Here is a 15,363-nt window from a genome sequence, read left to right on the forward strand (position 1 = left end):
ATATTTATTCCTTATTTAAAGATTTACAGTATAATTTATTTAACTGAAGAAATATTTATTGTTCATACATATATTTTTCCCTTATTTTTTTTACATTGTTAGGTAAAGTTTCAGAATAGTTAACCCCCCTCACCATATTAAGAATGGCTTTCAGCATGATTCTTACAATAGTGTTATCAAAGTTTATTGATTTTTCTTATTTAACAAAAATTATAAAAAAGATACAAGAACATTTTAAACATTTATTTCATTAAATGGTTATTTAGGTGAAGGTTTAGAATAGTCAAACCCTCTCCCTTTATTAAGAATGGCATTTTTATTATTTCAGCGTGATGCTTACATTTTTCTTAATATAAAAAAAATGATACAAGAAAATGTTAAGCTTTTTTTTTTATTTAAAATGTTAGATCAAAGTTCGGAATAACTTACTTTATAGCAAATTAGCCAGCTGTATTAAAATGTTTTAGCATTTAATACCTAATAAGGTTTTCGCTTCAATTGTCACAAGCAGACGATATCGATTCAAAGGGGGTAATTCGTCAACAATTGTTTTAGCCGAATTTTACGGTAAAGTGGAGTGGACTGGTGGATATATTATACATATCCCCCAGTTTGTATTTATTTGCTTCCCAACTGAGCAAATTAGGCACAAGGCCGTTTTTTACTGTAGAGAGAGAGGGGGAATGGGGACCAGCTCCCGATGGGTGGGAAATGGGAGTTTGATAGGAACTGTTGGTATGAAGGGTTGCCCCTACATTGACCAAGATAGATATGTGTGGTTACCCCCACATATGGTCTTTGCTTGCAGTATCTGTCGGAACAGATGGTATTTATTTGCTCCCCCACCGAGCAAATTAGGCACAAGGCCAATTTTTAATGTGAGGAGTGAAGGGAGTGGGTAGGGAAAAAGGGGACCAGCTCCCGAGAGGTGGGAAATGGGAGCTGGTTAAAGGTCAGGTATGTGGGGTTGCCCCCACATCTGGTCTTTGCTAGTCATAGCTAGTCATAGCTTGCAGTATCTGTCGGAACAGATGGTATTTATTTGCTCCCCCACTGAGCAAATTAGGCACAAGGCCGTTTTTAATGTGAGGTAAAAACCAGCTCCCCTAAAAGTAGGCAAAAAGGGGGCACTCTGGTTACCAAAAATAATAATTGTCCCAGTATAGAGGGGTTCCCCTCCATTGACTGGTACAAATTATCTTAAGTGCAGCATCTGCCGGAACAGATGGTATTTATTTGCTCCCCCACTGAGCAAATTAGGCACAAGGCCGTTTTTAATGTGAGGTAAAAACCAGCTCCCCTAAAAGTAGGCAAAAAGGGGGCACTCTGGTTACCAAAAATAATAATTGTCCCAGTATAGAGGGTTTCCCCTCCATTGACTGGTACAAATTATCTTAAGTGCAGCATCTGCCGGAACAGATACTACACTTTGATCTTGTCGCCCGGGCCGCAAAGGGCGGGGGCCAGTGTATATCCCCCAGTTATTCATTTGATAAAAGCAATATGTTCTTCTTGCCAGGCAATGGGTTTACCTGAACCAACAGGTGATCCTCCAATAGATAATATGACTCGAAATACAAACGGGCCTAATGTTAAATTGCTAAACAATGAACAATTAGAGGTCTTTAATACTATAATCAAGGCTGTCATGGCAACTGAAAAAGAAGATCCACACAACAATTGCTTCTATTTAGATGCCCCAGCCGGATCAGGAAAAACCTTTTTATTCAACATGTTATATGATTACTTCACCTCCAGCAGTACTGTAACCGCCACTGCGACATTGCTGCAATGCTACTAACTTCAGGGAAAACACTCCACAATATATTCACCTGTACCTGTACCTCTGACAGAAGCCAGTGTCCGTAACGTTTCTCCTGTATGCTTCTTTTTTGAGAAAGGTAATGGTATTCATCATAGACGAAGCCTCTATGATACCTAATCATGCACTGCTTGCTATAGATAGATGTTTACAAGATATAATGGGTAACGATAAAATATTTGGTGACTTCAGGCAAATTTTGCCAGTAGTGCCACATGGATCACCTACATCTATTATAGACACCTGTCTTAAAAGATGCCCATTGTGGCATCATTTCAGTCAATTACAACTAACACAAAACGTCAGAACTAACATAAATGAACAGGAGTTTTCTAGATGGCTCCTTCATCTTGGTAATGGTACACTAATGAGCAGTCTTAATGACGTTCCTGTAGATGCCATAGATGTTCCTGATGATTCGGTATGTAATGGTTCTCTAATCTCAGAAATATTTGATTGCAGCCCTCAAGAAATGGAAAACAGAATCATCATGACTCCAAAAATTACAGAATGTTTAACAGTAAATGAAGAAATTCTAAATAATCTTCCCGGAGGCATAAATACATATTTAAGTACAGATTACATCTCCGATGATGATGCTGAACTTCAAAATTATCCTATCGAGTTCATAAATTAATTAACTCCATCTGGAATGTCACCTCACCGACTTAATGTGAAAATAGGGGCAATCGTAATGCGACTGCGAAATTTATCCATAAATCAAGGACTTTGTAATGGAACTAGGATGAAAATAAAAGAATGTCATCAAAACAGCATCATTGCTATTTTAATTAATGGATCTAACAGAGGTTCCACAGTTATCATTTCAAGAATTAAGTTAAAGCCAAGTGATACAAATGTTCCGTTTGCATTTCATCGGATACAGTTTGCAATACGATTAGCATATTCACTGACCATCAATAAAGCACAAGGCCAAACTTTGGATAAGGTTGGTATATATCTTCAACAACCTGTATTTTCTCATGGTCAACTGTATGTGGCATGTTCAAGAGCTCGATCTAAGCACAGTGTGAAATTTAAGGTAATGCAACTGCACAGAGATGATAATCAGGGAAGAAGGCGTGGTGTAACATATACTAAGAATATTGTTTACCGTGAAGTGTTATGAAAACAATCAGGAACAGCTATGGAATCTAAAAATTAACTTGGATGTAAATATGATTTTGGAAAAAAAAATTTTTTAAATTGCTTTCCTTATATTTAAAATTCATAATTTGATGAAAGAGTAGTGTACAGTTTGTTTAACTTTACTTAATTATATAACATTGACATAAATTTGATAGGTACAACCTACCTCATATATTTTGATTATCGAAAAATCAAAATTTAGCTGTACTTCGTAAGATTTACAGAAACACTTCATTTTATATGCATGTAATACACAAGAATCTGAATATTATAACAGATTACAATGTTTTTATGGAAAAAACGTTTGTACAGAAAATTCAAAGTGTTCTATTTATATTATCAGGAAGTTGTGATGCATTAATTGAAATCTATATCAATAATTCGACTTAAAAAATATTTGTTAATTTTCAAATCTTCATTGAATAAAATTCAAAATAAATAGAAAAGTCTATTGCATATGTAAAAGTTGTCGGTTGTTTATTTAACTTCATTAAAAGCTATCAAAGTCAACCAAGAGCTGCTCAATATTCTGGCTTAATGGATCATTTAGCAAGGAATGAAGATGGCGATTCTGGTGTACCAGTTATTCTACCATCTTCATTTACAGGAAGTCCTAAAAAAAAAAAAAAAAAAACTGTATCAAGATGCAATGGCAGTTTTCTGTAAATATGGAAAGCCAGACCTATTCCTTACCTATACATGTAATTCAAGATGTCTTGAAATATTAAACAACTTAGGGTCATCAGAACTTGCACAAAATCGATGTCAACAATGTCACACAGTTTTTTTTTAAATTCACAGTCCAACTCCCCAGAACCTGCTGACTGACCACTATTCTCACTCCAAGCAGCTGATCGATGTCCCTGTCACCGCCTCAATCATCACCAGCACTTCCTGACAATATCAACAGCATCAGTTACGATCGCATTGACCTTCAATAAAAGTTTAAACTAAAGTTCTTTGTTCTACTTGCTTCCATACGTTCATTTTTGTAATAAGGAATTTCTTACTGATATGTTTTAAAAAATTTTAACTACCGTGGATTTTCCACGGGTCCTGCTAGTCATTATTATTATTATTATTATTATTATTATTATTATTATTATTATTATTATTATTATTATTATTATTATTTACTCACTAGGAGTAGTCACACAAGCCATCATCACAACTTGTGGTGTTCTCTAGAATCTGAGTAACAATAAGTCCCCCCCAGATTTCCAGTACTTTCCACCTCTTTTGATAACCTTTGCAAAAGAATTTGCGTTATCGCAACAGCCTCTTACCATGATTTCTTGTTGGTGGCGACCGTTGGTTTTTACTGGAATTTAGGTGGCAATAAGCCTCCCCAATGTGCCAATCCTCATCCAGTGATGGTTTGGCTAGTGCTTTCTCTCCTCGGGCTTTCCATCCTCCTTGATCCTCATTATTTGGAGCGGTGCCCGTTCATGGTGACACTTACAAAAAAGGGGACGGTCTATTACAATTATACAGTTTCAGTTTTTATGATCCCATGTAGTGTTCCTTTATTGTGTATCTGTATTCGTTTCTGTACCCAGTTTCTGTGTAATTTATGTGTGGTGTTATTTATTAATATTTCTGCAGTTTTCATTATTGAAATTTGTTGTATCTTCTATTTAATCCCTCGTATTCCAATCTCTCCCATTTTTTTTTTCGGTATCGTTCCCAGCACTTCTACTATTAGTAGTGTTATCTTTACTTTTTCCATTTTCCAGATCCCTTTGAGCCTTCTGGTCAATTCCGTGTATTTGCTCCGCTTTTCAGTCTCCTTGATCTTCACTCTGTGAACTGCTGGACGGCAAAATCTACAATTTGGCAGGACTTTTCCTTCTTGTTTACTATTATAACATCCTGTCTTCTTGCTGGGATAGATTTATTCGATTGTATATCATTGTCTCATAGGATCTTGTGATCTTAATTTTCCAGTACTGCTGCAGGTTTGTGATGGCACCATTTGTTTGTGTGTTCAAGATGCAATTGTTTGCATAATTGGCAATGAACTGCCTTCCCCACTTGATCATGTCTATTTTTATATTCTTTTGGGATAGTTTGCGGCATTCACTTATTATGTGCTTTATTGTCTGCAGAGTCTGCATTTGCTGTTTTCTTGTTTCTTGTCGACCCTTGCTTTGATTTGGTTGATTCTAATTGCGTTATCTTGCGCAGCTGTTATTAATTATTCAGTTTCCCGGTTTTTGTAGGCATTTCCAAGTGTTTTCGTTAGTTTCCAAGTGTTTTTGTAGGCATTTCCAAGTGTTTTCGTTAGTTTCCAAGTGTTTTTGTAGGCATTTCCAAGTGCTTTCTTCATACTTATGAATCGTCTATGTAGCTGTTTCCCTTCCCATTTTTCTTTCATCGACTTATTCTCTTTTTCTATCTTGTTTGTTTGTTCCGCGTCTCTTGCTGCAGTAATTATTTTTTCGGTGTTGTGTATTATGTATTTTTCTAATTCTTTTTTGTGTTATTTTGAGTTTTCTATACAAATCAGCCCTCTAGTCCTTTCTTTCTTCTTCACATATAGTCGGTCAGTATCACCATTCGGGTGCAGTGCATTGTGCATCGTCATGAGTTTCTTGGCCTTTTGGTCGAAATTCCTTAGTTCATCTTTGGTCCAGCTTATGAACTGTCCAGAGTATCTTATTAGTGACACTGTCCATGTGTTTATTCTTTTAATTATGTTTCGACGATTTAGTTTTGTTTCGAAGAGTTTTCTTGTTCTTCTGGTGTATTACTTTCCTATTTTCTCTTTCATTTCCGTTGCTTTGATGTTATTATTATTTGATGTTTGTTGTTATTATTATTATTATTATTATTATTATTATTATTATTATTATTATTGTTGTTATTATTATTATTATTGTTATTATTATTATTATTGTTGTTATTATTATTGTTATTATTATTATTATTGTTGTTGTTGTTATTATTATTATTATTATTATTATTATTATTATTATTATTATTATTATTAAAACAGAAGGAACAGATAGAGTTTTGTCTTCTTTTTCTTAATGATTTTTTTCAATATCGATCAGTTTTGTTTGGTGTTGGGGATTTGCATAAAGCCCCCGACAAAAAAAACAACAAAAAAAGAAATACACGACCAAATAAGGTAAAAAAAAACTTTTGTCTATTTCCGTTAAAAGAATAAAAAAAATAATACTTTTGCGTGCGCAAAGATGTCAGTCGGTGTGAAAGGAGGAAAAGGGGAAGAAGGTTAAGACTTGAGAGCGTGAGAGAAAGAGTCTGATTACGTGTTGTGGCGAATAGAGAGAAAGAGAGAACAAAGCAATGTTCCTTGACGTGTGAAAAAAAGCTGTCATCTCGGCTATTGAATTCACTCGGCGAGCGTTCGACTTGCGACTTGTCTTTCTGCTGCTGTCTGTTGTTCCTCTCCGACGAGATAAGTTCTTGCCTTTTTATATTTTTTAGAGGCTCACATACGCTTGCAAAAAAATAAGTTTTTTAAATCGAGTTCTGATTGTCAAAAATTCATATTTTTTATGAAGAAACGTACTTTCAACTACGTCGGCCATTTCTCAAGGGTCCTGTTTTTGACCCAAGAGGTTTGGTGTGGATGAATGCTATAATGCCCGCACAAATTAATTTATAAAGTCTAATGTATTTGTCTTAGAAAAATAAGAAACTGGTCAATTAGTTTTGTCTTCTTTTCTTATCGATTGTTTCGTTTCGGTGGTTTCCTGCAATAAATGGCAATTAAATTACGAAACGATGTAGAGAACACGTCCCTAAAGGAGAAACCTGAAACTGCGAAATAATTAAACAATGTCAGCGAAATATATGGAATATCTAGTATGATCCATGAGAAGTTGGTAGGAGAGGATTTGCGGGGAAAAAATTATGAGAACCCTTCTCATGCGCAATACGACATATGGTATTTTACTGTCTGTTTAAGCGCATGTGGATTAAACTAATTGTTTTTATGGTATTACCGGCATAAACATTAGTGTCAACATAATAAATTCCAATATTAACTGCATTTAAAAGGAATGTACAAAATGTACAACGATTTTTTTTACCCCTTTTTGATCCTTTAAAAACTATTTGAACCAGATAAAAACCCATAAAAGAGCGGTCCGTAAAATTCCAATCATTTGAGGCATCTTAGCGTTGCTCTGCGACTTTTAGTTTCGGACGAAAGAGAGTTTGAAAATATAGAGACAGACAGACAGACAAACAGACAGGCATAGTGAGTTTTATAAATTAGATATATTACATACACACTGATTTTAGAACACGCATGCGCACAAACATTTCCATAACATGAACTTTTCTCCATTCTCTACATGCAATATATTTATCCTTCTTATTGACCCTGAAACCTTTTTCATCATTCACACTTCTGGACATATTGTCTTTTCGACTTGCATTTGTCTAGTGGTTACCCAACTCTCTCCTAAACTGCTTGGTAGCTAACGAACTTTCCTAATTCCTTTCCTTTTCATGTTAACGAAGATGGCCAATAAAGTTGTTTGAAACATTAGAAATGGTTTCATTCGGTTTTTATAGTCGAAGGTAGCATATATTCAAATGCAGTTAATATTGGAATTTATTATGTTGACACTAGTGTTTATGCATGGTATTAACCATGAAAAACAATTGATTTAATCCACATGGTTTGGAATTTTGTACTCCCTATTCTGTTGGCAATTTAACCGTTTCCTTTATATTACCTGAACACATCCGAATGTGTGTGTTTTAAATATTATTTACAATGCTATAACATTTTCTTCCCTTCCGTAGTTAAAGCAATATGGATGGTATTCATGGCGACGTGTATCGTCATATGGTTATCTCCTCTTGTTCTTGGACATGGCGATGCTAACGAAGAAGACGCGCTGAGTTTGCTTTTTAAAACAAACAACATCGAACTGGAAGACGTCCCTCTCAAATTTGAAAAAGAACTACCAAAATGGCTGAAAGGTTCATTGGTGAGTTTTATTTCATTTTATTCGGAACTTTTGAGCTTTCTTGACTGTTTCGGTTAATTTGGGGCTTCGTATTGCCTACTGCTACTACTACTACTACTACTACTACTACTACTACTGTGTTTTGTTTTTCTTTTAAATATAAAAAATTAAAAATAAGATCTTTATCAATTAAAAAATTAAAAATAAGATCTTAATGAGAAAGATGCTTTTGTACATATGTAGTTTAACACCTACTAAATAACAAAAAATGGGATTCTACTTTTTCCAGGGATGGATTACGTCCGAACACATTGAAGAACCTAGTGGGAAGTAGAAGATAAAACAACAGTTATTTTAGAACCTACAGTGGAGAAATCATCATCATCATCATCATCATCATCATGTCAGTCTTTAAGGGATTTCCTCTTTCTGGCTCATCGTGATCGTTCATTTATTCATTTCTAAAATCTCATCTTGAAAATAAAAAAATTGGGTAATTTTGAAAATCTTTATTCATAAAAATTACAACCTCTGTCCTCTATAACTTAATTTCATCTGTAAACAAGCTTATTAATGCCTCGCTTGTAAAATATTTTAGGTTTTGATGTGAAATATGAATTTAACTCATGTTCAGTCTCCTTTCTAAATCGTTTTGTAATCCTCGAAATAAGTGATAATTCGAAAAAGTTGGGGCACGAGAATATGCAAGATGGTGCAAAATATCACAACCAAATTCTTGTAGAAGATCTATGATCAGTAGTACTGTGTGATCATGAGCATTATCATGATGGAAGATGACTCTCTTCTTATTGACTAAAGAAGGTCGTTTTCGAGGTAACATAGGTGAGAATATTGCAGAAAAATACGAATGATGCTTTAATAATGTGAAAGAAAATTATCATGTTAATCATGTGATATATTTAAGTAATAACAATATGCATAAATCGTTTATAATACCTCTTCTACAAGCCGACAAATATCATTCGTATTTACGGAAGTGAATTTTGTTCGGGGAGTGGGCGAGAGACGAGCATGACGTATATATAAATTACGCTTCCGAACAGTGCCGACATTTATTGAGTGCAACTTTTACATGCGCAGATTTTATTGTTTTGTGCTTTATTGTTGAATCACTTTCCTAGCTTAACAATTGGCCAACGCTTAATCGATCAACTGGATTGGAATAACGGCTAATGCTCTCATGCTTTCATTTTGAATTCAAGCTCATTCATAGGAAAGGTGTATAAGAAAAACAAGCCCCAACATTGAGCATGTGCCTTTTTGTAGAAAACAATGATCCATTGACAAATGTCTTTATGAAAGTCAGAGTTTTATTACCCACTAGCGGTGGTACCCGGCGTTGCCCGAGTGTTTGTTTCCGGGACGGGGGGGGGAGTTTAAAAAATGTTATGGTAGGTAAGTAGGAAGTATCAAACCCGGAGTCATGAGTAAAAGTAGGAAAATAAAGTGGGAAAAAAAACAAAAAAAACAAAAAACATCTGCAACGTTAACAGTTCGGCCACCAAGAAAAGTCCATTCCAGTTGTTTAGTAAAAAAAAAAAACCACTATGGTAGGTCGGCGCGAACGTGAAAATATAATGTGAATTGTCCAGCACCCTAACCACTACGCCACAGAGCTCTGAAGCTTAGTTTAGTGATTTTAAATAACTTGACATGATAGGACTACGAAGCCAAACCGGTGTTCTCTTCTCAACTGTTCCTTGTGAACGATCTCCAAACGGTGTTAAGTGGTGGCAGGGGGAGGAGGAATTTTTAAGAGAGAAAATATTTTACCACTTCCATTGATCTTTACCGATTTTGGCCGTGACTTCTCAGCAGAAAAAGTATAGAAATCTAAGATTATCGAGGAATTTGAGAACTAATAAGCCTATAACAAACCTCAGATATTGTTCTGCCGTTTGTGCATAATGTATTTGCATGAAATATCTTGATTTTTAATCCTATTAAGGTCAAAATCCCACGGGAAAAAATGAGTTCATTTTATTTATATAGAGATAAACGAAATCTTCAACCTGTGTAAGAAAGAAATGCATTCTAAAAACTTAAACTCTTAAAAACATCCTAAACTCTTGTCCTGTTTGAGAAAATGCCAGCTTTTCCTCCCTTGTCAGAGTGCAAAACCGACTTCGAAATCTAGTGGAGATTTTTTTTTACAAAATAGAGGTTGCATTTTTTTTTCTCTCCTCTAAAGTGATTTTTATGGTAGTTGCTCGACTGAGGTATAATCTATGGTTCTCCTTTATAAAACATTCACGGCATTAACTTGTCTAGGTACAACTATTTTAAATGCTTTACCTTTCAGAACTGGGACTTTGTTACATGGTATACTTTCCTCCAACAACACTGGTTTCAATACTGATCTCTATCGCCTAACGATATTAGACCTTTAAACGCGCTAACGTTTCTGACAAATTCTATTATACCTGCTTTCGTGGCCGATTCACAGAAATACTTTCGTTCCGGCATGCACGTCTTATTTCTCACGTCATTGTTCTTCACACCATGCATAGACGAACCTTTTTTATCGCGGCGATAAATGAAGTCAATACTAGTTGACTTAATTTTTTTATCAAGGCCAGAACGTTACTCGAGGGTTAATGAGCGTACGGTGGTCACAGGGTCAACAGCGTAGTAATCATTAGCAATGGAAATTGTGAAAAAAATTATTATATAAAGTGATGACTTACATTGAAGCTCAGACGAGCACTTGCCATGAAAATAACTTAGGGCAGAGACAGGCGTGCAGCATCTCTCCTGTTGGAAAGAGATTACAGAAAAGAGAAAAGGACATCTATGTTTCGGAGCCGATTTTGAACTTTGCTAAGGCATGATAGGGTGCTCTGAGCAGCTCCTGCCCAAATGTGGCAACACTTTAGGACGTGTTTGGCTTTTGTTCCAGTAAAGGGTAGCGTCGGGAGTGAGATACCTTCCGGAGCAATAATATGTTTCCATTTTTCCAACGACCTTGGCAACAGATTTCATGTAAGTTTTCCATTTCATACCAGGAGTGAAGGTTAGACAGAGGCTTCTCAAAGCAAGGAACTTCTTAGACACGAGTACCATGTATATCAATTGGGGCTAAGTGGGGATCAGAGCGTTTATGGTGAAAAGATAGAATTTTGGTTTTGGATACGTTAAAATTAACCATTCACTTTCCCCCCATTGCACCACGAACTGTAGGTCAGAGGAGAGAGACTTAAGGAGATCTTGGTCGTTGTTGCTCTTTAAAACGTTACTATAGATGATAGTATATGACGAAAAATGAACTTAAAATGTTATTTGGGAGATCGTTGATGAATATCAGGAAGAGAGTTGGACTCAGGGTGCATCCTTAAGGCACACCAATGTTGATACTTTGAGCTTCAGACTTCTATCTATCGACGACTACTTGTGTAAAAACCTATCGGAAAGAAAAGATTTGGTTGTTGTGAAAACATTTCATTCCAATCCATAGCTGGAAATCTTGTGATTTTTATGCTAAATTTGATCAAATGCCTTTATTATTACTCTTGAGAGAAAATCTCTGTCGATAGATTCACTAATCTTATGTGAAATTACAGTCAGTACATCAGCTGTCGATCTCGCAAGATAGAAACCATATTGTCTTTTTACTGAGTAGGTTGTTTTGCTGAGTTAGTTGAGAATTTCTCTGTTTAACATGGATTCAAGCAACTTACTTATGATATAGAAAAGACTAATTGGTGTGTATTGAGATGCAGAAGACCGATCTCCTATATTTTTAAATGCTGAGCAAACTAATGAGGTTTTTCAAGGTGTTGGGAAGCCTAACTGCTTAAGGCATCGATTGATCAGCTTTGCAAGAATAGGTGCTAGTTCCGGTTGCAACTTTTGTAGTTCTATAACTGGAATATTGTCGGCGTCAGTTGCTTTGCTGACATCAGGGTTCTTAGTGCGTGTGGCAACATCACAAACAAATATATAGATGTCGCTCAGATTATTTTCGATTTTGGGAGGAAATTCGGAAGATAGGTGGTCATGATCACATACGGTTGAGTTAACTGCAAATTTCTTGGCAAAGAGTTCGGCTTTGTCAGATGCTGACGAAATCATTGATAAATTTCGGGATAGAAGGACGCATCTGCTCAGAACGTTGTTTGTTATTTGCCAAAACTCATGGGAGACAAGCCTCTGCTCTTTTATTTTGGACTTGATGGATTAAGCATACGACTCTTTCGCGATTTTAATAATCCTTTTGCGGTAATTGTTGGCAGTTCTAAGGGCAACTTTAGTTATAAAACATATATTACGTTTAAAGCAATAAAAGTAGTGTTTTCTGTGTGTTATGGCGAAAGCACATTCAGCAGTGTACCAAGGCTGGCTGTTTGGTTTCTGTTATGTTTTGTTTTTATTTATGTTTAGAAAACCGAGTGATCAGAAGATCCTAGCGGAGACAGAAGTGAGTATGAGTACAGTTCATGACATGCTGTTATAGAAAGATTGCAAATTGCCAATCGCAGCGTGGGTTATTTAAAAATCTGTGCTCTGTCATAAGCAAGAGAGAAACCGTGACAAAATTTAAATTCGTCATCTTTTTTATTTGAGTGAACTAGCCATTGGAGATTGTGAACATTGAAATCTCCACAGATGTGAATGTTGGCTGAGGGATCAGCAGATATGGTACATTCAATTTCCTTAGCGATACTCTCAAAGATAGCTACGACATCATTGGGGGACGGTAGAGGGCAAATATAAATGTTGTGCTGTGAGTAAGCACATGTAAGGATCTTTGAGGGCATCTTTGGAGATGACCCTGTCATAGGGGAAGGTATCCTTAATGTAGGCACATATTACATGTTTATCGCGCTTTTTAAGATTGGTAAATGAAGACGGCATTTTTTACGTTGTGTCTGTTCTGTCCTTTCTATTGAGATTGGACCAATGACAAGTAATATGATATCGTGTATGTGTGATACTATAGACTACTCAAATCACATCCAGGACTACTGGAAAATATTAGGCAGGAATTAAATGACAATACATAAGTGATTTGAGCCATTGGAAACTGAGAAAAGTGTTAATGCGCCATTAATATCCAGATGAAGGGCCAAGATAAATAATTCATAAGAAAGTATTTAGTCGCGGTTAAAGTGAGCTGTAAATAACTGAAAGAAGACTAAATGTATTTGATTTTAGATAAGGAGTAAATATATTTGGGGATACAGAGTTTTTCAAAGAGAACGCTGAGCGATATTTGTGGAAAACTGCGTGAGATGAGTTCAAGTGTACGAAAGTGAATGATTACGGCAAGTAGATCGAAGTGAAGAACTCAAAATGAGTTTTAACTGATATCCTGGGTTTAAGAGATGGGAGACTTACTTCAGTAATTGAGACCCCAATGATGGGATCGCAACGACATGCGCACATAAACACACGTGTTGAACAAGTCTAGTGTATTTGTAGTTGTTGCTTCTATACTGAATGCAAAATGTAACTAATTCCTCTGTTAGAATAAGATGCAAAAGAAGAAAAACAACGGCATGTGTGTTTTGGAGGTCCATTGTAGTCAGGAGCGCTGACATAATTGTCTATCTAATCATACTAGATTCATTTTGTTATCGTTCAATTTATTTATTTATTTATTCGCTCAATGATTCTTTTTTCTATTTTTAGATAAGAAATGGAGTGGGCAAATTTGACCAAGGAAAGCGCGAAATGCTTCATCTATTCGACGGATTTGCAAAATTGACCAGCTGGAAGTTCAACGGACAGGACAACGCCACTTTTTCAACAAAATTCGTCAAGAGTAAATTCTACAAAGAATCAATTGCCTCCAACGACATAGCACCGTTTATGAACTTCATGGGGGTCAAACCGCCGTATGGATTTCTCGACAAAATGAAGCTTTTAATTAATGGCGGTGACAACATGGACGTCAATGTCTACCCTTATAGAAAGGTTGAAGGGTCAACAGATACTAATCAAATGGGTTATTATGCTCTGACGGATTTCTGGAAGATGTACGAGTTTAACGCCACAAATCTAGAAACAATCGAACTTATTTCGCCCAAGATACCCGGAGGTGGGTTCGAATTTGCTTCGATGATGTCTACTGCCCACCCTTTACCAGAACCCGGCAAGCCTTCCACCCTTTTACACCTGGCACAATCAAAAGTGTTCCCTTGGCAAGATAATAAAATTACATTGGTTCGTATCCATGCGACAGATAAACGCGAGATAGTCGCTTCTATTCCTGTAGACCAAATTCCTTACATGCACTCGTTTTCTGTTACTGAGAACTACGCGATTTTCTTCTGCAACCCTGTCTTCATGGATTTTACGAAAATCCTGAAAACATTCGAGGCCCTCTCGTCTATCGTTTGGGACGGTAGCCAACCAACTATGGTAAAAGTAGTTAACTTGAAAACAGGCGAGGTAACCCATTTGGAAACGGAAACGAACTTAGTATTGCACCACGCGAACGCTTATGAAAAAGATAATAGGACGATCGTTGTTGATTTGGTCCCTTATGCTAATACGGATATTGTCACGGCCATGACCCTGGAGAATTTCCGGGACCCTAAAAAGAGAAACAAGCTAAACATTGAAGCTAAACTCCGAAGATACTATATAGATCTTAAAGAAAAACATATAAAGCCAGCATCTTTTGACTATAAATCCGGCATTCCAGAGCAGTTCGAGTTCCCAAGAATCAATGATGCCTATCGCGGACGGCCATATTGTTTTCTGTATGGCGTGGCAGGAAAAGCAGATAACCGCACTATCGCCGCCACAGCCATAGTAAAGAAAGACGTGTGTAATAAGAGCGGAGACTTGGCTTATATTAATATGGATCACTATGTCAATGAAGCTGTCTTTGTCCCCAGGCCAAACAGTGAAGCGGAGGACGATGGCATTCTCCTTCTTCCACTCCTCGATGGAAAAGACAGAAAAAGCTACCTCTATATATTGGATGCGAAGACTATGAATGTAACAAACAGAGCAGAACTTCCCACTATCGTTCCATTTACTTTCCATGGTTCTTTCTTCCCGGATGTTTATTAAAATTATTCAACGTATGACCATCTTTTTCAGTATTCTTGTATTCATGCAAATTATTGAATAATGATTATATCTATTTACATGAACATGTATTGTTTTTTCCTTTTTATTATTATTATAATACTAATATGGTGTGCTTTATTCAAAGTTTCAAGCAGTCTTGCTTTGTTATACAGCAAAAACCTAAGAATGGCGTATTAGTCAAAAAAGCAAAAACCTAGTGGGATGATTGACAGCTGAAATGTCAAAAGTGTGACCTCGGTGAATAGAAGGAAGTTCGGATCTGACGTCAGTTTCATTACAGAGCTTAGTACGTTTTTTTTTTGTTTTTTTTCAGTCAAACTTGAATTCAAGTGAACACAGAAAGTAGGTGTTCATCCCAAACCCAAATAAAGGCGG

General features: G+C 36.2%; 1 protein-coding gene across 1 annotated transcript; it reads left to right on the forward strand.

The window, feature by feature from the left end:
* Positions 1-7,779: 7,779 nt before the first annotated feature.
* On the forward strand, positions 7,780-14,967 carry LOC145291049 (carotenoid-cleaving dioxygenase, mitochondrial-like). The gene is made up of 2 exons (XM_080136555.1): positions 7,780-7,944; positions 13,576-14,967. Exons 1-2 carry the CDS (start codon positions 7,780-7,782, stop codon positions 14,965-14,967), a joined length of 1,557 nt encoding a protein of 518 aa, XP_079992681.1.
* The last annotated feature ends 396 nt before the right edge of the window (positions 14,968-15,363 follow it).

This window comes from Euprymna scolopes, chromosome 12 (assembly GCF_053919585.1).
Source record: "Euprymna scolopes isolate OS-2025 chromosome 12, ASM5391958v1, whole genome shotgun sequence".
Classification (NCBI taxonomy): Eukaryota; Metazoa; Mollusca; class Cephalopoda; order Sepiida; family Sepiolidae; genus Euprymna; species Euprymna scolopes.